Source organism: Phocoena phocoena, chromosome 4 (assembly GCF_963924675.1).
Source record: "Phocoena phocoena chromosome 4, mPhoPho1.1, whole genome shotgun sequence".
Taxonomy (NCBI): Eukaryota; Metazoa; Chordata; class Mammalia; order Artiodactyla; family Phocoenidae; genus Phocoena; species Phocoena phocoena.
In genome coordinates this window covers 62235924-62260876 of record NC_089222.1, presented here as the reverse complement: position 1 = coordinate 62260876, position 24953 = coordinate 62235924, and the positions used below count along the sequence as shown (strand labels likewise).

Below are 24953 nucleotides of genomic sequence, written 5' to 3'. Positions count from 1 at the left end.
CTCCCCCTTTCTCCTCTCTCTTTCAGGCCTGAGAATTGGTATTTCCTCCAGTGTGGGAAAAGCTGACTCTTATATTATCATCCATTCTCCTATTTCTACTGTTTTGGCATAAACTTTTGCACACACTCTTTAGGATTCTGGATTTTGAAGGTCAAAGGGCCCAGTTATTACCACTAATCGGTGTTTCAAAACTATTTTTCTAGTGTAAGTTCTAAAAGTGTATTTAGAAACACAAAAGCCAAAATTGTCTTCTTTCATCTACCCTTTCACCCTTCCCTGAGCAAGTAAGCCTGGAATGCCCTAGTTGCTGTTTATAGATCATGCAATAAGGAAGTGGGCTGTGGGATTTTAGCTGTAATACAATCACGTTGCTACCAGATTCTGACTTTTTCTGCTACCTAACTACCACAAAGTACTGAGTATCTGCTACGTTCAAGGCACTTTGTGAGACGCTATCAGGGGGAAATAAAGATAAAAATTGTAAATATAGATCACATTTAAGTAGCAATTTATCATGTTCTTTCCCCTGCATGATCCCATTTGATATTGACAGTATTTCTGCGAGTGAGCAAGCCAGGTAATACCCTCCTAATGAGCCTGTAAGGTGGGTTTATTATTCCCAACACTTTCCAGATGAGGAGACTGTGGCTCAGAGAGAGTCCAGCTCACCAAGTGGTGGAGCTTTGATCTGGGGTCTAAGCCCAGAACGTCTGGCTCCTGTACCTGCCTCCATTTACTACCCTTGAAGTCTCAAAAACGAGGATTCCCAATGAGCTCCCAGACCCCAAGGCAGAATGTAGAAATTGAGAAATTTCTGGCTCTGAAGGAGGTGGACTTCATAGAATGGGTAGGATTTCAACAAGTGGCAGTTGAGTTTGGAGAAACGTATTCCAGGCAGAAGGAACTTGTAAGCAAAGACTTAAGGTTTCACCTTCTCTACCTGCTACCCCACCTGTTGCAGCTGTCTGCATTCATAGACCTGCTTCTCAGGACTTGGCTCCTGCTTAGGTACTTTCTTCTGTGCCCTACACACGTGTCCACACACACACACACACACACACACGCACACATACTCAACTCCCCAACATCCTGAGCCTCAACCACGTCCCAGACACCATCATTCTACTTAATCCTTACAATGATGTCCCTCCCTGGCCTTCACCCTCTCCCTGGGGTGAGTCACTAAGCTGCAGCTGTGACTTGCCCCTTGAATCTTAGTGTGACCCACATGTATCCCCTTGAATGTTAGTGTAGCCCACATATGTCCCCTGTTGCACCCTGCTAGCCTGTTGGGGCCCCCGCTGTGTCCTCCGGGAACTCAGGGGCTGTCTGTTGCTGAGTCTCTACCAAACTTGCCACACCCTTGGGCACTGCCCCTCCCCTTTCCCTCTGATTCCACTTCTCAGGTAGGTGCACCTCTAAGTGCCCCAGTCCCCCAGCACCTGCCCCCCTTAGTGAGTGGGCCTTTCGCAGGTCTTAGCTCCTTCCTTTCCTGCCCACCCTGTATAGCTTCCAGGATCTAGCAGACCTTTCAGTCAAGTCTAGAGGAAGGACTGCAAGTCTGGAGGGAGCAGAGGCCATCCGAGGGGTGGGAGAGTGTATTCCCACAGAGTCAGAGGCGGGTGTCTGGCTTGAGAGGGAGGGAGAGGCAAAGGTGGAAGATTAGGATCAGTGGTAATTTACAATTTGTATGAAGACCCCTCTTTAATACCAATACAGACCTCACAAGAGAATGGCTTTACGTTTAGTATCTATTGTCTGGGAAGACAAAAATAGTGACGAAAGTTCACAATGAATTCAGAAACACTCTCAAATAAATTTGAATTTTATTCATCCCATCAACAGCTAACACACTCTTCACGTATACTGATTTGTTGGGACTCGAAGGTAAGAATATCAATGTCTTTATAGATGCTTTGCAAGAACTCCAAGGCCACGTAGGGACTATGGTCAATGGAATTCCTGATTTGGACCAAAATAGTACTTCAGTTATTCTGGAGCGGAAGGAATCTCTAGTGAGATGTGGAATTACAGTGGTGAAGTTCTTTAGGACGCCTGGTTTTGGGGAGCATAAAGGGAAGCAGAAGAGGAGCAGTAGAGATGGGGAGGGAGGGGTGCACTCTCTTTGAGGCAGACATTTCTCATGGGAACTGCAGCCATGTTTCAAGTGGTTTCTTTCATTGTATTTTTAGTCTCCCTGTTAGAGTCAGGTGCCTGGGTGTAAATTTTTACTCACATGTTCTCCCAAATAGGAAGTTGACTATCTGTTGCCATTATCTATCATCACTCAACTTTAATAAACAAGTTCATGTGTCATTGGAACAGGCTGAGAGAGAAAACTTACCCTAAAGTCCTAAATAATCTTAAATATGAAGAAGCAAAACCAGATTTTTTTTTTTTTTTTTTGCGATACGCGGGCCTCTCACTGCTGTGGTCTCTCCCGTTGCGGAGCAACAGGCTCCGGACGCGTAGGCTCAGCGGCCATGGCTCACGGGCGCAGCCGCTCTGCGGCATGTGGGATCTTCCCGGACCGGGACACGAACCCGTGTCCCCTGCACCGGCAGGCGGACTCCCAACCACTGTGCCACCAGGGAAGCCCAAAACCAGATATTTTTAAAGAGAACAAGTTCTTGTCCCCATGACTGCCCTGCACATCAGCAGTTTCCCAGCCATTGGTTGGTATCCCGTGATGCTGCCCTACACAACCCTCACACTCAAAAGTGTTTTTGAAGCATATTTTGGAGGGAATGTAGGCAACTTGGAGAACCCCCACTCACCCTTCTCCTCATAAGGCCTCTTCAGACTCTCCTGGAATTTTGTTAGCTCAACAATGCAACAGTCACAAAGGCAAGGTGATGCTCAGTGAGAAAAATTAGCCAGGTGATCTCCAGTATCACTTCTACCACCTACCAGTGTGACCTTGGGCAACACACTCAACTCTGAATTCTCTATTTCCTCCTCTGTACAAATGGCAATATTAATACCTACATAAAATATATTCATTAAAAAATAAAATTTATTCGTTAAACAAAATAATGGACGGGAAATTTTCTAGTACAGATCTTGGTACCTACTAGGTATCTGAAAAATATTTTCTTTCTCTCTCTCTCCTTCCCTTTTTTCTCTCCTTTTGCCAGAGTTTGTGCTAGGTGCTGCTGGAAATAAAAACACACAGATGACCTAGAACCTGCCCTTGAGATACTTGACCATAGTACAAGGCAGTACAGTGTTCTGCTAGAGGGGCAAGTGAGTTGCCTAGTAGAGCCCAGAGGAGGGAGGAATTGATTCCATGTTGGGCAGTTGAAGAAACCATGAAGGAGGAAATGGCTTTTCAGAAAGAACTTCATGAATAGGTAGGATTTCTCCACTTCTTTTCCCTTCCCTTCTCTTCCATTCTCCTTCTTCCTTCTTAACCAAGTATCAACCCAGAATTTTAAATGTCCAGAGGCAGGGAAGGCTCAAAGCACAGTCTGATTAAGACTCTGGCTCTGTGTCTTTCTGGTCCTTCAGGTTGGCTCTCCCTCTTGTATTGGCTTTGTCCTCTGGGTGGTTGGATACCAAAGAGCCACCCAGTGTCTCCTGCAAACACAATTCCCAGAAAAATGTCACATGTGCAAACAAATGTTTGCATACAATGTAGAGGTTCATAAACTCTCTGGAGCATCCGTTGGTCCCAGATCTAACAACTCTGAATGAAGGAAACAGCCCTGTAGATAAAGTGATGGCCATGGTACTCACTCTTCCTTCCTTTTGAGGTATACTTAAAAGGGGAGTTCTCAGTTGCAATTAGGATAAGCTATCCTGAGTCCTTTCTTTAAAAGTGGGGCCCCAGAGTCAGACTTGCTTGGGTGAGGAAAGCAAGATTTTAGCAGGTAGTAATGAGGGACAAAGGTGGTCCTGGCTGAGGAAATGGTGTGAGCATAGAAAGGCACTGTGACAGGTGAGCTTAGGGCTATTTGGCGAAGGTGAGTAGACAGGCGTGACTCCATCAGGGAGAGTCCCAGTGCTGACTTAGAGCCACACTGGGCACAGCTTGAGGGGTAGGAGTGGACTTTCTCAGTCCAGGCAGTGGAATCACTGAACTGTTACATAGTGTTTATCCTAGCTGTAACTCTACACATTCCATGTGATTATTTGATTCCTGCTTGCCTCCCGCACTGGTCTACCTTCTCGGATGAGCACAGGCACTGTGTCTCTTTCTGCTCCCCTCTGTACCCCCAGCCCTGGTTGAGGGCCTATGATCTAATAATGTTCAATACATATTAGGGAAAAGAACAGGTGGATGAATGGTTTCTGAGTGGGGAGAGACACGTCTGGGTCACTGTTGTTCACATGTGTGAGCTTTGGTACTTGATTTTATTCTCCTTCCTTGTTCCCTTCTTTGCTCATTGGTGTTTATCACACAGGGGTAGCAGCTGGCATCTTATCAGCCAGGCCTTCCTCGGTCTGGACAGATCAGACCATCTGAGTTTTCCAGTGAAGTGTGCAAATGACCCTCGGCATCTGCGAAGCCCTTGTCCTGTGCACACACTATTTGACCGGAGGCAACTTGAAATAATGTAAAAACATGCATTTTTGGACTGAGAAAGATTATTTCAAATTTTAGCTCTGCCTCTCATTGTAAGTCTCTGAGGAAATTACCTCACTTCTCTGAATCTGTTCCTCATCTATAAAGCAGCAATGATAATAAATATCTACTTTGTAGTGCTGTTGTATTAAATGAGCTGGTTAGGCTGGCTCATAGTATGTGCTCTTTTTTTTTTTTTTACATTTTATTTTATTTTCTCATTGTGTACTTGAAAATCACAAGAAAGTATTTATTTTATTTTTTCCTGATTTTAAAAGCAACTTCTTGCTCAGTGTAGAAAACTTGGTCTGTACAGCAAGGTCTAAAAAACACATTACTGTAATAACTTTATCTACGAAACTCTATTGAGATAACCACTATTAGCATTTTGATGTATTCCCTTCTAGTATTTTCTCTACTTGTGAGAAATGTCATTTATTTTAAATAGATAATTCCTCCACATGGCACCCAATTGGGGTACAAAAAGGTAAACAGTGAAAAGTAATTCTCCCTGTCTACCCTCACTCCGCCCACCAGTTCCATTTCCCAGAGGCAACCTTGTTACCAGGTTCTTAGGGGGCCTCCCAGGGACAGTCTACATATTTAGAAAATCTCTTTGATTTTCATATCATCTTTTTCTCAGGCAAATGCTGGCAAGGTGTACCTGCCGTTCTGCTCTGGAGGCTGCCATCTAAGTGAGTTCCCTTTCAGCCCTCATGATGTCTCTGTGGGCAGAGCCGCAGAGGGCTCTGGTTACAGCTTCTGAGGGCTCAGCGAGCCTTGGTCTCGGTTTTATATTTTTACTCTTTGAACTGAAAATCTGCAAACAACTAAACAGGTGTTAGATTTCTCAGTCTCAACTGTTTCCTCAGTTGCTCATGCAAGGAACAGATCTGCAGGCCGTTGGGGCCAGCTCACAGGGTGGTCTGAAGCAGAATGTAGGTGTTCTCCAACATTGACCATCAGGTCAGTGTTTTCTGAATTGACAGTTGAAAAGTGTGGTCTGACAGGGTAAGATAATATTTTGCAATTGGGATTGATCCCCCCATATTAGGGACGTGTGCCCCCTAGAGTGCTCTGGAGTGAAGAACAAAGCCTAAGTCAATATGGTCCACCCTAAGACCAGTCCTGTCCCCTCCCTTCAGGACCCATAACACTACCACCCCCAGCTCCTGTCATTAGAGTTTCTCCTCTGCAGGCTGCACCCTCCCACTTGGTCAGGCCTGCCCGTCTGTACTCTCAGTAGGCCCCGTCTTCAGACCACCCCTCCCCAACAGGCCCTGTCCCCTCAGCCTCCCTCTTTGCATCCTTCTTCTAACTGATCAAACCAAGAACATTGACAACTTGACCCTCTAAAGGGCCCAGTGGGCAAGGAGGGAAGGTAGGAAGTTAAACTCTTTCAAAGCTGAGCTCCAGAGAGCAGCAAATAGAATGGACAGGTGCATTTGAGACATCTCATCTGTAAAATGAGTATTAAATAATATGATGAATACAGAAGGGCTTTGTAAGCTGCAAAGTGCTAGATACGCATGTGGGACTCATATTCTTATGAAGACGGTGATAATTTAAAATTAAGTCATGGAAGCCAATTTTACAAATTAATTTTTTTATTACAAAAGTGTTACTTATTCATTTTAGAAGATTTAAAAAGTATATAAATAAACAAAATAAGAAAAAGAAATCTCGGAACTTCCCTGGCAGTCCAGTGGTTAAGACTCCATGCTTCCAATGAAGGGGGCACAGGTTCAATCCCTGGTCGGGGAACTGAGATCCCGCATGCTGCACTGCTCGGCCAAATAAATAAATAAAAGAAAAAAGGGAAAAAAGAAAAAAAAATCTCATAGTGTTATTACAGAGTGTGGTGCCTTGTATTATTTATACAGTATATTCCATCTATTCCTATGGGACCTGTTTCTGTGGGAGGATTATTGTTGCCTTGACAACAAATTTTGCCCCGTGACTTACTCTGGCCAGTTAAGTGTGAGTGGAAATGGCATGTGCCACCTCTCAGCAAAAGTTTTAAGAGCCTTTGTGTGGTTTGCCATCTTTTTTCCCCTTCTGTCACAAAACTGGCATGTCAAGAGCTTTTCCATCATCCTTGGTCTTGGACTGAAGCCCTGTGAGCCCTGTAATGTGAGTGAGAAATAACATTTATTGTTGTGAGCCCGTGAGATTTGAGGGTTGTTTGTTACTGCAGCATAATTTGTCCCAAGATACCTGATACACAGAGATAACAACTGTTAATATTTTGGTTTATATCCTTCAGTCTTTTTTTATGCCTACATTCAATATATATTTTTCTTTATAAAAAGAGGATCATAATGTATGTATGATTTTGTGAAGTGCCTTCTCATTTCACCTGAAAAGATTTCAGTATATAGCTCCAAAAGATGAGTTTTCTTTAAGCATAACCACAACACGATTACCACACTTAAAATTGATAATAATTGCTTCATATCACCAAATGTTGGTCACTGTAAACATTTCTCTTCTAAAATTTTGTTTAAGTCAGGGATCCAAATAAGCTGCATACTTTGTAGTAGGTTGATATATCTTTTAAATCTCTTTTTGTGCGTCGGCTCTCCCTCCCTGCCCCACCCCCCTTTTTCTCTTTCCCCTTTTGATGTATTTGTTGAAGAAACCAAACTGGTTGCTCTGTAGAGTTTCCCACAGTCTGGGTTTTGCTAATTGTATTCACGTGGTGTCATTTAACATGTTCCTCTTTCCCCTATGTTTCCTGTACGTTGCTGATTAAATCTAGACACTTGATCAAGATTCAGTGAATGGATTTTTCAACTCAATACATTATGAACATTTTCCATGTCATTTAATATTCTTCTACAACATGCTTTCTTAATGACCATACAGCTGTCAAAAATATGAATGTATTTTCATTTATTTAGCTAGTCCTCTATTGTGGGTCACTTAGGTTGTTTCTAAATTTTTGCTACTACACACAACTCACTGATAAACCTCCATGTGGACTAGTCATTTTCTGGCCTGATTTGCCGCCCTTCTGTTCTCTTAGTTCCTGCGGATGGTGGATGCCTGTGCGAGCTTCCTCACAGAAGCCTTGAACCCAGAAAACTGTGTTGGAATACTGAGGCTGGCAGACACACATTCCTTGGACAGTCTAAAGAAGCAGGTTCAAAGTTACATCATCCAGAACTTTGTGCAGATTCTGAACTCCGAAGAGTTCCTTGAACTTCCTGTGGATACCCTGTACCACATCTTGAAGAGCGATGACCTTTATGTGACAGAAGAGTCTCAGGTGTTTGAGACTGTGATGAGCTGGGTCAGGCACAAACAGTCAGAACGACTCTGCTTGCTCCCCTATGTCCTGGAGAACGTGCGCTTGCCGCTTCTGGACCCATGGTACTTTGTGGAGATGGTGGAAGCGGATCCTCTCATCAGACAATGCCCAGAGGTCTTCCCGCTGCTACAGGAAGCCAGGATGTACCACCTTTCTGGCAATGAGGTGAGTTGATGATGAGAGATGCCGTATATAACCAGCAAAGTGAAGGAATTAGCAGACCTCCCAGAGATACAGGTGAGACTGGCTCACAAATCATTAGGGTATCAAGAAGTAGATGCTGTAGATGTTTATAGTTTGAGTCAGGCAGTTCCAGAAGCCCTGGATTTCTGATCTGTAAAATGCCGATAATACTACATGGTAGACAGCTACTGAGAGAATTAGGTGAGATCTGGAAATCACCCAGCACCATGCCTGGCACATCCTTCCCCTTTCCGGTTGTGTAAGGGCGGGAGTTTGGTAGGGGAGACACACATATGTAGGGAGTGTGCCCTGTCCAGTCACCATTCCACAGGGCTGCTGCTTTCCCAGTTTGTCCACTCTGGGGAAACCTTGAGACTCTTATATCTCCCCTGACATTACCTAGGTTCAGACTCTCATTATTTCCTTCCTGAACCTCTGAGAATTCCTCAAAACTCAGCTTTCCGCCCCCAGTCTGGCCACCCTGCAATTCATTCATCAGCTGGATGATCTAAAACTCAAGCCTCATCATTTCACTCCTGGTCTTAGCCTCTTCACTGGCTCCCCACCACTTTCAGGATAAAGCCCACACTTCTGCCTAAACTCTCTGAGCCTGGTCTCTTGCTCGCTGCTCTAGTGTCATCTGCAACCTCTCTCTCCTGCTACAGTCTGAGTGCACTGCTTGTAATTCCCCAAAGCGGACACGCTTTTTCAGCCTTCAGGCTAATGCAGGTGCTGCTCAAATGACTTTTTCCTCTTCTTCATGTAGTTAACTTCTGCTCCAGCTTCAAAACTCAGTTTAAGCATCACCTTCTCCAGAGGCCTCTGTCAGTCTCATAGCACTGGAGCATTGCTCTGTTATAGCACCAACCACTGCATGTTAACCATTGAATTCCTCATCTGTAAATATCTCTAGACAGGGAGGTTGTTATGGTAGGAAATATGTCTTATTGGACTTTTCATCTAGACCTTAGGAGAGTCCTTGGTATATAGCAAGGGATTGGTTAATGTTTGTTGAATGAATAAATGCGTACCAAGATAGTGAATAAACATATCATTTGTATCTACCTGGTTCTCCTTAACAATTCCTGAAGAAATGTTATATTCAGAACTTTATAAAGACAAGAATAGGCTTAGTGGAGAGGAACAAAATAATCATTAAGTAACGATAGAGGGGCAGTTTGTTACGTTTGTACACATGAACAGCCACACATGTATACCACTGTACAATGGTTCTGAGGTTGGCTACCAAGCCTTCTTCATTAGGCCATTGGTAGAAATATTAGCCAAAATAGTTTAGGAATTGTCTTTCAGAGGCCCCTTGGGAGCCCCTTCTTTTCTGTCTGTCCTTTTCTAGTTCTGTGTTGTCCTCAGATCCATTGTCACTTATTCACTCTGCAAACACATCCTTAAATATTTGGTAGAATTTATCAGTGATGCTATCAGAACCAGGAGGAATTTTTTGTGTATGTGAGAAGGTTTTAAACTTCAAACTACAAATTGTATTTCTTTAATAGCTATATAGATACAAGAGACTATTCACATTATCTATTTCTTCTAGAATGAGCTTTGGTAGTTTGTATATTTCAAAGAATTTTCCATTTCATAGAAGTTGCTGAATTTATTGGCATAAAGTTGTTCACAGTAGTCCCTTATTATCCTTTGTAATATCTGTAGAATCTGTAGTGATGTTATAGCTCTCATTCCAGATATTGGTAATTTGTGTCTCCTTTTTTCTCCTGATCAGTCTGGTTAGAGGTTTATCAATTTTATTGATTTTCTCAAAGAACCAGCTTCTGGTTTCACTTGACTTTCTCTACAGTCTTTACATTTTCTATTCCATTTATTTCTACCTTAATCTTGACTACTTTCTTCTGCTTACTTCAGGTTGAATTTTCTCTTCCTTTTCTAGTTTTTTAGGGTAGAAAAAAGGTCACTAATTTGAGATTTTTTTTCTAATATTGCCATTAGTGCTATAATGTCATATGCTATACTTTCATTCTTCACAAATAAATCCTGAGCACCAACTATATGCCAGACATGGCACCAAGCACCACAAAACAGTCTCTACCTTACTAAACTTATGGTCTTTCAGAGAAGACAGGACAGTAAGCAAATGAAGGGTGATAAGCAGACTGATAGAGGAAGACCAGATAACCACAAGGGTCCTATGCTGGATATGTGGGTCGCTGGCAGTTGGCTCAGCACTAGGAAAGCCCTCATATTCCTGAATACAAGATCAGTCTCTGCAACTGCTCTCAGTTCAGCATTTAAAGTACAGTCTTGGGGCTTCCCTGGTGGCGCAGTGGTTAAGAATCCACCTGCCAATGCAGGGGGCATGGGTTCGAGCCCTGGTCCGGGAAGATCCCACATGCCGTGGAGCAACTAAGCCCATGCGCCACATCTACTGACCCCGCAAGCCACAACGACTGAATCCCGCGCGTCTAGAGCTTATGCTCCGCAATAAGAGAAGCCAGTGCAATAAGAAGCCTGCGCACCACAACGAAGAGTAGCCTCTGCTCACTGCAACTAGAGAAAGCCCATGCACAGCAACAAAGACCCAACACAGCCAAAAGTAAATAAAATAAATTAATTTTTTTAAAAACTTAAAAAAAAAAAACCAAAGTACAGGGTCTTGATCAACTGTACTTCCAACATTCTTGCTATTTTTGTTTCTGCTTCCCATTTCCTAACTCCCTGAAATGCAGGTGATAAAGGCTTTCCTCTTATATAAAATGTCCCTGCTGTGCCTTCTGCAAAACTGCTGCCATGAAATATCTGCTCTGCCTTTTGTATTTGCAATGGGGTGGGGGTGGGGGAGTGGGATTATAAGCTTTGGATTCAGGAGGAGAGAGAATTCTGATAACTAGAAAATGTCAAGAACTTGAGCTCCCGGTCAGGCAGGTCTGGGCTTTAATCTTGACCTGCACAATTTACCTAGTGTGACCTTGGGCAAGCTACTTAGCTGCTGTAAGGCTCAGCCCTTGCAACATGGGAAAAACAATATCTACCAACTGATAGCATTGTTTTGAGAATGAGATAAGATAATGAATGAGATGTGCTAGCACAGTGTCTGGCATATGTTAAGTGCCCCAGAAATAAAGACTGTTCCTATTCTCACTCAGTTCTTTATGGTACTCTATCTCCCACGATCAAGCATTTTCTTTCTCTGAGGCTAAAATCTCTCTTTTCATTGTGTCCTAGTTTTTTTCTGCCTTATTGCCCCAAATCCTGCTCGGGGCATTTTCTCATCCTCATTTTATAGTCTAGGTAACTGAACCAACCAAACATTGTGATATCTGAGTTGTGTCTCATTGCTAGTTGATTCCCTGAAACTCCCAGCCTTCTCGCTGCTTGTGTGATCTTGGCTTTATTCCTAATGACACTAGGGTAAGCCTGGAGGATACTCTGTGAACACATTTCTCCTCCTAACCTTCCTTTCCCAAACTTTAACCCTGCTTGTCCTATCATTATCTCTCCATTTTAACCTTGTCCCTCCTCTGAGCTCATGGAGGTGGTAACAGAAGGAAGTTTTAGAATCCTAAAAGCAAATGTCAACTTACATTTGATTTAGGAGTAGTAGCTGGTACCTTCATTAGGAGAGGTCTTTAGGGGCAGAGAAAGTTACCCCTTCATTTCATTGCCTCCTAAGTCTCCAGGGACCAACTTGATCTATACCAAAGGCTGCTCTGATATGTGTGCTGTCAGGAGGACCTACTCCTGAGGGCAGCGGGGCAGAAGCTCACCCTGAGGAGCTTTATCCAAGCAGTTTGGTCACTTCTGTTTGGTGCTCTCAGATAGGTTCTTTGGACAATAAGTAGTCAGTAAGGGGAAACTTTTTTGCTCTACTTCTAACAATCTGAAAATAAACTGTGTAGGCCTGATGGTTGCGTGTGATTCTTTGGCAAACACTTACTTCCGTGTGTCTGCAACAAACTTGCCCATCTCTGACTTCAGGTTGGCGTTTGTCATGCCTTTGGGGTTAATATTTTGCAAAACGTAGCTGAACTTACAATTTGGTAATGGTGCCACCATCTGGCAGTCCTGTGGTTCCGAGTTACAAGGCAGGTCTCAATACCCAGCCAGTCCCATCAACTAGATGATTGTATTAGTTTTCTATTGCTGTGCAACAAATTATCCCCAAACAGCTGTTTAAAACAACAAACATTTATTATGTCACAGTTTGCAGGAATCTGGGGGTGATTCAGCTGGGTGATTCTGGCGCAGGGTCTCTTCTGAAGTTGCAGTCCATCTATTGGCTGGGGCTGCAGTTAGTCATCTCAAAGCTCAAAGGGGGCTGGAGGATCCACTTGCAAGTTCCCTCGCAGGATTGTTGACAGAAGTCACTTCCTTGCTGGCTGTTGGCTGGAAGCCTCAGCTTCTTGCTACTTGGGCTTCTGCATTGCAGCTGTCTTTCTTTAGAGCAAATGACCCAAGAAAGACTGAGAGAGCTGTCAAGATGGAAGCTGTAGTGCCTTCATAACCTAATTTCAGAAGTGGTATACCAACACTATTGTATTCTATTGGCATAGAGATCAACCCAGGAATAATGTGGAGGGAACAGCATAGGATGTAAATACCAGGAGGTGGGGATTGCTGGGGGCCATTGTGGAAGCTGGTTACCACAATGATCTAGACTGGAAAAAAAAGTCTTTATCAGGTCCTGGGTTAACTAACTTGCCCATTCATTCATTCACTCATTCAGCCAACATTTATGGAAACCCACAAGCTCCAGGCACTGTTCTTGGTGCTGAGGATCCATTGGAGAAAAGGGCTATCCCTGCCATCAGGGACATTAGAATAAATTACACGAGGGTGAAAAGCGCTGTGATAGGGAAATTCAGGACTGTGGGAACAGGTGTGGAAAGGCAAGAATGGCTTCCTGGAGGAAAGAACAAAATGACATTGAAAATAATGTCAAGTGGCTTACAGGATAAGTGGTTGGGAAGGTAGTGTGGGCAATCGAGGGCAGATATTATGGGGAGATGCAGACAGCAGGCAGGAATGCAGGCTTCAGTCAGTGGGAGCAGAGTCTTCCACAGGCCAGGACTCAGGACCGGGATGCCAGCCCTGGGAGTCAGGAGTAAGATCATGGCTGGTTTGGTCCCCTGCTAGTCAGCAGGCTGTTGATGCAGGAGATCAGACACTGTGAATAAGATGGGGGGGCTTCAGAGAGGAGGCTGAGGCTTGGCTCTCAGAACCAGAGTAAGGGTCACAGGGAACCAGTTCTGAGAAGCTAGTGCTGTCCTCTAAGCATCGCCCTATAATCCCTAAATCCTCCCTGCAAGAGGATCAGATTGGTGCTAGAGGTTGTCCCTCAGCTGTGGGAAGGAAGGTTTAGAGGCTGGAGGGAGAAATCTCAGATTGGCCAATTTGTCTTTGGTGCCAACTCATTGCTTATTCCTCTCCTACCAGCTTGGTATTCTCATAGTGCCTCCAAGTTCTCGGGACCACCCCTTCCACCCTTATCCCAGCTGGCCTTTCCACTGTCAGTGCCCTCAGTCTCAGCCCATTGCCCAGGATTTAAACTGCCACACACCTCCACTCCTTTCTGCTGACCCATAAAGGAGAGTCCTGCCACAGACTTTATGGCCATGGTCTGGCCTCAATAACTGAGGATGCAGAATTTACTGTATCTGACTATTGGCACAGAAAAACAAAGTCTCTTCTGGGAAAGTAGACATTGGATGTTGGCTGATCTGATTACATGTGACTATTGATTGGATTCACCACTTGTGGACTCAGGTAAACCGTTTGTCACCATCTGTGGGCAAGATTGAAGTTCCATAATCCATATTAGGTCAGCTTAACCTTGTAGGAAAGAGTAGCTGCTTTTGGCCATGTGGGAAATAGGTGCTGCTGCCTCTCTGTCTCCCGTCAGTACCCCTGTAGAACCTTCCCCATCAAGCCCAGGGATGGCTGGAACCAGGAGGAGGGCAGCTCTCCCTTTTCATTAATTACATCAATATGACATCTCCCACCACTCTTACTGCCGTGACTAGCTATGGAGGGCCACGCGTGTGCCAGGTGCTCTTCTCAGCTCTCTACATCACAACCTCATGGATGCTCACAATGGCATGGTAGCATAGGAATGATCACAGGCATTTACAGAGATTGTGTTGCTTCTCCAAGGTCACATGGCCATCGGTGGTGGAACCAGGATGGAACTCTGGTGTATTTGACTCCAAACCTCTGCTCTTTCAGCTGGGTTCAAATATCTGTGGTATGGATATCTTTGCTTGTTCAAGGCTCTGAAGGGTCATATGCTTGATGTTGGGACCCAGTTCCCCAACCTCCTTGGACACACCCTTGCTCCCTTTTGGTTCTTTTCTCCTAAGTCTCTGGATGCTCTTATGTGCCCTCAGGACTTCTCTTCCAGAAAAGGCCTGGTAGCGAGCAAAGTCTGGGATATCATCAAAAAACTGAAACCAGTGGGGAGTGGAAGGTGGCCAGAAATGAAATTCCAGGATTCAGTGCTTCTGACCAAGCAAGAGGGAAGAGGCAGGAAAGTGCATTTGATGGTAGACAGACCTGAACTTCTTAAAAAGTAGCAAAATCTACACCCGATAACCTTTATTGAGTACCTACTATACATCAGGCCCTGGGCCAAGCGCACTAAATATATTATCTCATTTAATCCTCATGACAAACCTATGAGGTTGTTACCACTAAAATTTCCATTATACAGAAGAAAAACCTGAGGCCCAAGGAGGTGAAGTCACATGGTCCTACAGTGGCAGAGCTGGGAATTGGGCTCTGCTCCTCTGGCTCCATAGCCTGAGCTCTGAACCACTGTGCCATTCTGCCTCTTTGTACTCCCATTGATTTTCCAGATCATTTCAGAGCGCACCAAGCCCAGGATGCATGAGTTCCAGTCTGAGGTGTTCATGATCATCGGTGGCTGCACGAAGGATGAACGGTTTGTGGCGGAGGTAACCTGCCTGGATCCCCTGAGGCGCAGCCGCCTGGAGGTGGCCAAGCTCCCCATGACAGAGCACGAGCTGGACAGTGAGAATAAGAAGTGGGTGGAGTTTGCATGCGTGACATTAAAAAATGAGGTCTACATCTCAGGTAAGCAGAAGCCACGTGATGCCAAAGCCAGCCCCCAAGGCACTACATGTTCTCCTGAGTGAGAGACAGGCAACCATCCCAGGAGAATTAATGTGGATGGCACTGATCTAGCACTAACTGGGTCAGGATATGGAAACCAGGCACTCAGATGGTCTTATCGTGGAGAGGGAATAATTACTGAGTGAACCCTAATCCTTCAGCAGTATTGTAGTAGGAACTGGGGGAGCAGGCAGATAGGACTTCCTTCATGGAAAAGGAAGAAGGAAAGTGGTACTAGAGTTTATTCGGTGTCTGCTATAGGCATAGGACACTGAGCTAGCCACTGGAAATACAGTAATGAATAAATATGTCTGCTCTTCCCCCCAAGTCTGACCTCTCCCCTCAAGTTTATTAGGTCTTACTTTTAGATGCTCCAATAGCATCCAGTACTTTTTCATTTCTTACTTCTAAGTTGTTTGCTTAATTGTTTATAACTGCTCTATGCCTGTTTCCCATTAGTCCTTAAATTCCCTGAATCAACACTGTATTCCCAATACCTAGCGCTGTGTCTGGCCATAGTAAATGCTCAATAAATATTTATTAAATGATGTAATCTCTACCATCTTTACAGCATAGTAGATGAATTTACTCTTTGGTAGCAATTAATTATTGCCTCTCACATCAACTCTATAAGGTAGGTGATTTTAATCTCCGGATTACAAATGGAGAAAACCGAGGCTCAGAAAGGTATGGAACTTACCTAAAGTCACACACTGGTAAGTGTCAGGCAGGATTCCAATCCATGTTCTCTGAGTCTCATGCTCTCCCATGACATTAAAAGCCACCTAGCTCTTCTTGCAGCACCAAGGGAAAAGACAAACATCCCTTCCCTTCTCTTGGCGGTTTTCTTTAATCTGAACTCGTTTTGGAAAGAGCTTATTCCCAGAACTGGTCTCCTCCAAGATAAAGGGCAGGTCAGTTCTTCTTTGAGTCTATTAATACCACAGACTAGGGTTTAGCTTTCTTTTGTCTTACAGAAACATTTTTTAATTGTTGTAGAAGATTTAAGCAATACAGGGAGTGTAAAGTAAAATATGGCAGTTTCTCTGTGCCATCACAATCCTACATGTTTTAATTTTTTTTTTTTACAAAAATGGTTTTATATTGTCTTAGAGTAAGTAATGCCAGCTGCTGTAACAAACCCTGAATCTCAATGAATCACCAGAGAAGTATGTGTGGGTTGGGGGAGAGCACCTGCTCCACTCAGTCATTCAGGGACCTAGGCTCCTTCCATCTCATGATGAGGCTGTTTCCAGACGTGACCTTCAAGCTTGATGCATTTCGGGAAGAGAGAGAAACCCAACAAGTTGAAAAGACACACCTGCTCACAACAGCCTCGGCCTAGACATGAGGCATCAGTTCTGCTCACATTCTATTGGCAAGAACCAGCTGCATGCCCTCCCTGCACCCCCGCCCCCCTTGCAGTGGGGCTGGGAAATGTAGTTTAGCCGTGTGCCCAGGAGGAAAAGACAGGTTTGGTAATCATGGTCAGTCTTTGCCTCATACACTACACATAGTGTTTTATTCTACAACTTGTCTTTTGTCCATCTTCAATTTGTTGTTGTCTTTTAAAAAATGATATAGGCTGCTAACGCATATATATGGAATCTAAAAAAAAAAAATGGTCATGAAGAACCTAGGGGCAAGACGGGAATAAAGACACAGACCTACTAAAGAATGGACTTGAGGACATGGGGAGGGGGAAGGGTAAGCTGGGACGAAGTGAGAGAGTGGCATGGACATATATACACTACCAAACGTAAAATAGATAGCTAGTGGGAAGCAGCCGCATAGCACAGGGAGATCAGCTCGGTGCTTTGTGACTACCTAGAGGGGTGGGATAGGGAGGGTGGGAGGGAGGGAGACACAAGAGGGAAGAGATATGGGGATATATGTATATGTATAACTGACTCACTTTGTTATAGAGCAGAAACTAACACACCATCGTAAAGCAATTATACTCCAATAAAAATGTTAAAAAATAAAAATGATACAGGCGACACATGAAAGCATGCTTGTTGTACTAAATCAACAGAAATGTGTACTCAACTAACAATCTGTTCTGAACATCATTACATGTTGGTATAATTGATCTACTCTATGTGTTAGGCAAGGTAATACATGTAGAGTACAGCACAATCCCGAGCACGGGGTGAGAGCTCAGCAGTGTTAGTCGTCATTATCACTACTGCGAGGGTTGTCATTACTGCTCATTTCACCAGCTTCAGGGCTGTCTACTGAATGGATGAATCATAATTTTTTTCAGCTTTTATTTTCCCACTGAAAAAAATACCGCAATAGGCATTTTCATACACATATATTTATGAACTTGCGCTGATATATGGAGAGATTCCTGGATGTGGTCATAAGATGTGTAAATTTAGAGTTTTTGTAGATATTGCTAAATTGTCCTCCAGAAAGTTTGTAACCAATTTACAGTTCAACCAATGATGAATGTCAGTGCCCATTTTCTACCTCCTTGTTAACATTTTTTATTATCAATTACATTTTTAATAGACTTGATTGTGTAAATTTACACTCTTAGATCGTTAATGAGGTTGAATATATTTTCATATATTTATTAGCTAAATGTATCTGTTTTTTAAAAATGATCTGTTCCTACCCTTTGTTTTTCTATTGGTTGTCTTTTCCTTATTAATTTTTTGGAGTTCTTATTATATATCCTTTGCTATTTGTATTACAAATACTTTCTCCCAGACAGTGGCGTTGTCTTTTAACTTTGATTTATATTTTATATAGTAACTTTCTTTTCTATATGTTCTAGGTTTCTTGTCATGCTTAGAAAGCCCCTCCCCACCCCAAGATCATTAACATCTTCTCCTATATATTCTCCAGTTACTTCTATAGCATTTACATTTAAATTTTAAGTATAGTGTGAAATAGGGATCTAAATTTTTCTCTAAACAGATAGCCAATTGTTCTAATGCCATTTATTTAATAATCTCTATATCTTTTAGTCTGTTTCTGTACCTTGTTTTTAATTGATCAGTTTGTCTTATACTAGTAGCACATTATTTTTATTATCACAGCTTTTTAGTATATTTTGATTTTTGCTAGGGAGAGCTCTCTCATTCCTCCTTCTTTTTCAAAAGTTTCTTAGAAATGTTCCCAAATCTACTCTTCCAAATGAAGCTTAGAATGGTCACTTCATGTCCTGAGATCCATGAAAAGCCCTGAAGGCACCTAATATATAGGTTAACTTGGGGAGGGTTGACATCTTTGCAATAACCTGTCTTATCATCTGTGCACATGATATGCCTGCCCAGTTAATCAGGTCTTCTTTTACATCCTGAAGTAAAAAAAACTGTCATTTTTTTCCCTTTTTAATAAAGTTTGCATACATTTCTTGGAAAGTGTATAGTTATTTTATAATTTTGGACACTACCTGACTGGGATCAATATCACAGTGTTTTGAATAGAGACCTCTAAGAGGTATACAACACCCCTCCCCCAGAATGGTTAAACTATATGAACAAAAAGATAACAGGAGAGGATGAAGCTCAGTCTCCCTAGCAGCCAGGGGAAACCAAACTATGGCATCATTTTTCTCCCTCAGGCTGTAAAACAAAACAAACCAACCAAAAAAACCTTCCTAATATCCGCTGTGGGTGGGGTATGGGGAAAAGTCAACCAGGACAGCTTTGGAAGGTTCTTTGGTATCACCTGTAAAAATTCAAGGTGGGCACACCATTGACCTAGGAATCCCACTTCTGGGCTCCACCCTTGAGAAACACTTACCCGTGACACAGAGCATCATTAATGATATTCATTTCCACACTAGTGCACATTTTAGTCTGAAAGGTACATCCTTTGTTTTAGGTAGTTGGTAGTCCTCTGTGCTGATGGGGAAATGGAAACACAAAGTCATTAAAATATTTTATTAAAGTCACCAGAAAAGTCAGCTCTCCTTTGTCTTGGTCTCTCTCCCTAACTGAATTACATATTTTCTATTTATTGAGTTGTCTTGAAAAAATGTTTTACCAGCTCACTCTCAGATGATCTGGTGTGAGCATCTCATTCTGTTCCAATAGAAATTGTTTCAAAGTAGGACAAACCTCCCTTATGTTTTTATATAGATCAGAGTTATGAACCAAGAGAATTTTGTAAGATTTCATGGTGATTTTCCCAGGTTTGTATTTGTTTGAATAAATAAGCAAACAGAGAACTTAAGCTGGTTTCTCATTTGCCCGCTGGTCAAGGCCCTACTATCCCCACCTGCAATCGTCCAACTTTACCTGTCCTGCCTGACCTCCTGCCCCTGAGCCTCACAAACACTGGAGTCCAGGCTCCTGTTGGTCCCCACTCGCCTAGGCAGACTTGGGTACTACTCCCCTGAAGCCTTCTCTGGACCTAGCTCACGGAGCCTCCTCTTCTCTGAATTCTCACAGCACAGAGGTGACACATGGCACAGCCCAGTGCATGATCCACCCCAGCCTTGCACTGTGTCTCCCTGTCACCCTGTGCAGGCTCTGTCCTGGCAGCCACACTGCATGCACCTTCATGATTTCTTTTGTCTGGGTGGATGGGGCGGGGGTTGGTGCTCGTCTGGGGATTTAACACTCTGGGCCAGTGGGGAATTATGGGAGAAGCTGCATTTCTGACATATCAGTGGTTTCTTAAATGCTCTATATGTCTCCTAGGTGGCAAAGAAACACAGCATGATGTTTGGAAATATAATTCTTCAATCAACAAGTGGATTCAAATTGAGTATTTGAACATAGGCCGCTGGAGGCATAAGATGGTGGTGCTCGGGGGCAAGGTCTATGTGATCGGAGGTTTCGATGGCTTGCAGAGGATTAACAACGTGGAGACCTATGACCCCTTCCACAACTGCTGGTCAGAGGTATAGATTATTTCTATGAGTAACTCTGTGTTATTGCTTCAAAGCTTAAAAGAAAAAATTGGTATCTGCCAATGTAGGTATACGGCTTTCTGATCTCCCTGCTCCCACTGAGAACATTTTCAGTGGCTCTGAGCTTCCCTCCTCATAGGAGCCATCGAGTCAGCATTGCTGATCAGGTCACGGAAATGATTTCCTTCCAGGTGGGGGAGCTCTGTGTGGGTACCTGTCCTATCCTGGCCAGAACCCCAGATGTAGACGGGAGGTTTGATCCTGTCTTGGTCTGCATGTCTTGGCCTAGAGTCTCTGTCTCCTCCGATGCCATCTGCCCTTGTCTTCTCCACACTGGGCATACCAGGATCTCTTGACTACACTGTTTGTTGAATCCAGAGTCATTTGGTAGTATTTAGAAGTCAGCCCTTATTTATTTACCTATTAGTGATGAACCATTTGCGTGCCTTCAAACAAGACTTTAGCAATGCAATCTCAGTTACATATCATACTCAAGAAAAGGCAAAGCATTGCTCATCGATGGGCATAAAGTTTCCGTTTATGCAAGATGAACCAGCTCTGGAGATCTGCCATACAACATTGTGCCTATAGATAACAATACTGTATTTTACACTTTAAAATGTGTTAAGAGGGTAGATCTCATGTTAAGTATCCTTACCCCCACCCAACACACACACAGAGGTAAGGTGACCTCACTTCCTGTACTTCCAGATTATTCCCAATTTCAAATTTTCTTTCTCCTTATCAGATTATATGTCAGAACATGTTCCAGCTTTGGGGTGTGTGAAACGTGGTCATCACAGGCACAAGCAAAGGTAGACAGGTCATTATGGCATCCAGCCAAGATCTGTTAACCCGAAAAGAACTTTATAGGGAGCCCTTAACATTTATAAGGCTGTGCCCAAGAACTTCTCAGTTTAAGTCCCATCACAAAGTTGCTCCATGACCCAAGAGGGTTATGTTAATGGGTAAGAGACTCTTAAAAGTCCCCTTTAGTGCCCTGGGGTTCACAGGATGGAAACACAAGTCTGGCTTAACCCTCAGATCTGTATGTTGCCCCAGAGTGGGAGAATATGCTTACCTGTGGCCACCTGAAACCCTTATACCAGCTTTTCTTCCTAGCTATAAGCACCAACGACAATGCCTGGCACATAGTAGGCACTCAGTAAATATTTTTTGAATGAAGGAGCACATGAATAAATATGAATATGCATGTCTGAGAAAGCATTTTCCTCCAACATTGGCTGGTTTCATCTGTATAAACACTTATTCCTGTACACCCCTCCTGCCCTGAGAACTGAACTCTGGGAGAAACAGGCTAGAAACATCTGGAGCCTGGTGGGAGGGTGGGAAATGTACGCTTTGATCCTCTCTATGTCTCAGGGGAGTTTGGCCCACAGGCCTTGTGACTTCAGGCAAAGGATTCCCGGGCTTGTGTCCCCTGGCTCCTGGCCTGTGTCCTGTGAGCCATTGCAGCAATCTGGGCAGTGTCACTGACAGCTTCTCCTGGTGCCCTGTGTCTCTGCAGGCTGCACCCCTCCTTATCCATGTCAGTTCCTTCGCAGCCACCAGCCATAAGAAGAAGCTCTATGTGATTGGGGGAGGGCCCAATGGGAAACTGGCCACGGACAAGACTCAGTGTTACGACCCTTCAACCAATAAGTGGAATTTAAAGTCGACCATGCCAGTAGAGGCTAAATGCATCAATGCAGTGAGTTTCCGGGACCGTATCTATGTGGTTGGTAAGTGAGCAAATGGCTTCTTATTTAAGTGTAGGGTCCCCTACACCTGCAGCCCTGCAGGTAGAGCACATGAGACCCTCCTGGGAATTCTTGAGTTCCTGGGTGATGTGGGTGGGGTTGAAAAGAAGAGAAGATGGGATTGGTCCAGGCCTTGGTGGAATTTACCTTGCAGTTCTGGAGACAGAAACAGCCCCCATTTAGGAGACATACAAGACAGATGGACAACGGTGCCCAGGGGAGGAGCAAGAAATTGCTTTGGGAGCAAAGTGTGTTGTTGTAAGCGTTAGCAATGCACAGAAATTGAAATATGCACCGTATAAGTGCCCAATAAATGGTAGCTATCTTTATATCTTATTCTGTGTTCATGGGAATTTTATTCTTCCGACTTGCTTTGGGGGCTCTGAACAGTTGCATTTAGCTGGAAGGAAAGCCTGACTAGCCAGACCACAGTTGGCATGTAATTGTTAAGGGTGATGGATCTCAACCCTGACTACTCATTAGAGTCATCTATGGAGCTTTTCCCAAAAATATGGGTAGCTGGGGCTTGTGCAGACCAATAATATCAGAAGGAGAAGGAGGACGCTGGCCACAGTGTCAGGTGTTTTTAATGTGCAGGTGATTTTAATGTACAGCCAGGATTGAGAATGACTGATCAAGGAAATACCAAAAATAAATAATTCCAGCAAATGAGAGCTAATCAGAGAAGGCTTCCTGAATGCAAAATATGGGAACGGATTAAGGCAAAACCCCTTCTCTCCCTTGCTTCAGGTTTCCTGTGTCTTTATGGTCAGACTCGTGACTCTGCCCCAGAGGTCTAATCTCAAGATGGGTAACTTGGGCTGGTGTCCCAGGTCATGCTCAGTCTAGAGATGCCACCACCTCTAGTCACTGCCATGTAGATCAATACAATGCAAGACTCCTATGCACCAGGCCTTCTGCCAGGTGCTTTATGTGCATGGTCCTTCTGATTTCTTATCACCACCGTGGTCTTGGTGCTCATGGTTACAGATCCAAAAGTGGCAGAGCTGGGATTATGAGCCGGGCCTATCTGATGCACCAGGTGGTATTTCTCCCAGGAAGCAGTCTTTATGGTACATTTTGGCAGCCATGTGAAGACAGGCGTCCTTCAGAACCTGATTAGCACCGGGCTGCAGAGTTTAAAGGGCTATGAAGCGTTTCCAGCAGGAGACTTGCTGCCCCTAGTTATCCATTCTGGCTTTCTGGAGAGCAGAGCCGTGAATTTGCTCTTTCTATTGGCAAGATGGTAGACTTGACCTAACCAGGAGTAGGAGTTTAGTGGTTAATGGGGAAGAAAACCAGAAAACAGTGAGATGCCCACGGTGTTTCCTTTCCTCTTCAGGAGGGGCCATGCGAGCGCTGTACGCCTACAGCCCTCTGGAGGACAGCTGGTGCCTGGTGACCCAGCTCAGCCACGAGAGGGCCAGCTGCGGCATCGCGCCCTGCAACAACCGGCTCTACATCACTGGGGGGCGGGACGAGAAGAACGAGGTCATCGCCACGGTGTTGTGCTGGGACCCCGAGGCCCAGAAACTGACGGAGGAGTGCGTCCTGCCCCGGGGGGTGTCGCACCACGGCAGTGTCACCATCAGGAAGTCGTACACCCACATTCGGAGGATCGTGCCTGGAGCTGTGTCGGTCTGACTGCGGGAGCGCGGAGGGCGGAGCCACGCGGGGAGCCCTCCTCCCTCTCCCCCGCATCGGTCCCTCTAAAGCAGCTAGCGGAGCTTGAGTTACAGGCTGTGCATACATCAGGGGTTCACCGCAGCTCCCCATGGCGGCTCCTTGGAAGTCACAGCTTTGGGACTTGAGACCAGCCAGGACTGTCTGTGAGACCTACCTCAGGAGGAAAGAAGAATAATACTTGACATTCAAGACACACCTGTCCCATGCCAGATTCAATACCGGGCACTTTTGTATACCAATTCCTTTAACCGTCAAATGACCTGGTGACTGGATTTTATTACTCCCATTCTACAGGTGAGAAAACCGACTAAGTGATTTGCCCCAGGTCAGTCAGATTACAAGTTAGCTAAACCAAGAGTCTAAACCCAGGTCTTCCAATTTCAAAGTTAGTGTAGGTTCTGTCATGTTGTCTATCTCAGAACATGAAAAACACAAAACAGCTCATTTTTGTTCTGACAAGTTTGCTAAAGGATTCACTCAGCAAGGCAGGGAAATAAAGGTGCTTCTTTTTTTCTTTTCTTCTTTCCCTTATATTTAAACCATTTGGGATCTTTGGTGTGGAAACCTTGGGCCCCTTGTCAAGAGCATCTCATAGGTTGTTCCATCTGACAGTTCAGGGGAGATGGGTCTGGGAGGACCTGTTTGCTATGAAAACTGTAAAAGACTTCTGTCCTCCCCTCTATTTTTTATGATCCCAGGAGGCCCATTGTGGACTGGAACTGTCATGGCTGGACAGAACTGTACCTTCAGCACAGCCCAGTGCCCTAGCCTCTTAATGTCCAACAGTTGTATTGCAATGTAGAAGAGGTTTTTGCAGAGACTCAGAATACCGGTTTTGTTTTTCCGGGGCAGGGGGAGGGTTGTCTTTGGTTTTGTTTCTTCAGTGTAAACATCCTTACATTGCTGGCCACTGTTGAATGACTGGCTCTTCTTGACAGCACACTTTCTACTTTTTAGACAGTGATTTGGGTCCATGTCCCTGTGACCCCACCCTCCTGGAACCTTCGTTTTCAGGATCCTTTTAATCCCTTCTCTTTGGTTTTTGGATCAGCTTGGCATAGTTTTGACTCAAAGAACAGCGTCTGTTCTTCACTCTAAGAGATGGAACTTTCATATGAGCTCACTGGAAATTCATTCTAATGCCCAAATTGGGGACACAGATTAAGAGATCCTGTTTCATGTGTTGTACTTAAAAGGCAGTAACAGGGGCTTCCCTGGTGGTGCAGTGGTTAAGAATACGCCTGCCAATGCAGGGGACGTGGGTTCGAGCCCTGGTCCGGAGACACCCCACATGCCGCGGAGCAGCTAAGCCCGTGTGCCACAACTACTGAAGTCCATGCGCCTAGAGCCCATGCTCCGCAACAAGAGAAGCCACCGCAATGAGAAGCCCACGCACCGCAATGAAGAGTAGCCCCCGCTCGCCCCAACTAGAGAAAAAGCCCGCGCGCAGCAACGAAGACCCAA

At 44.4% G+C, this 24953-nt stretch overlaps 1 protein-coding gene across 1 annotated transcript in view; it reads left to right on the top strand.

Moving 5' to 3' along the window:
- Positions 1–23447, top strand: part of KLHL6 (kelch like family member 6) — a 55001-nt gene extending 31554 nt beyond the window's left edge. Inside the window, exons 3-7 of the mRNA XM_065876685.1 lie at positions 7596–8045; positions 14894–15131; positions 19832–20034; positions 21572–21785; positions 23146–23447. Coding sequence (XP_065732757.1) covers positions 7596–8045; positions 14894–15131; positions 19832–20034; positions 21572–21785; positions 23146–23447 — 1407 coding nt within the window. The remainder of the gene's footprint in view (positions 1–7595; positions 8046–14893; positions 15132–19831; positions 20035–21571; positions 21786–23145) is intronic.
- Positions 23448–24953: the final 1506 nt, after the last annotated feature.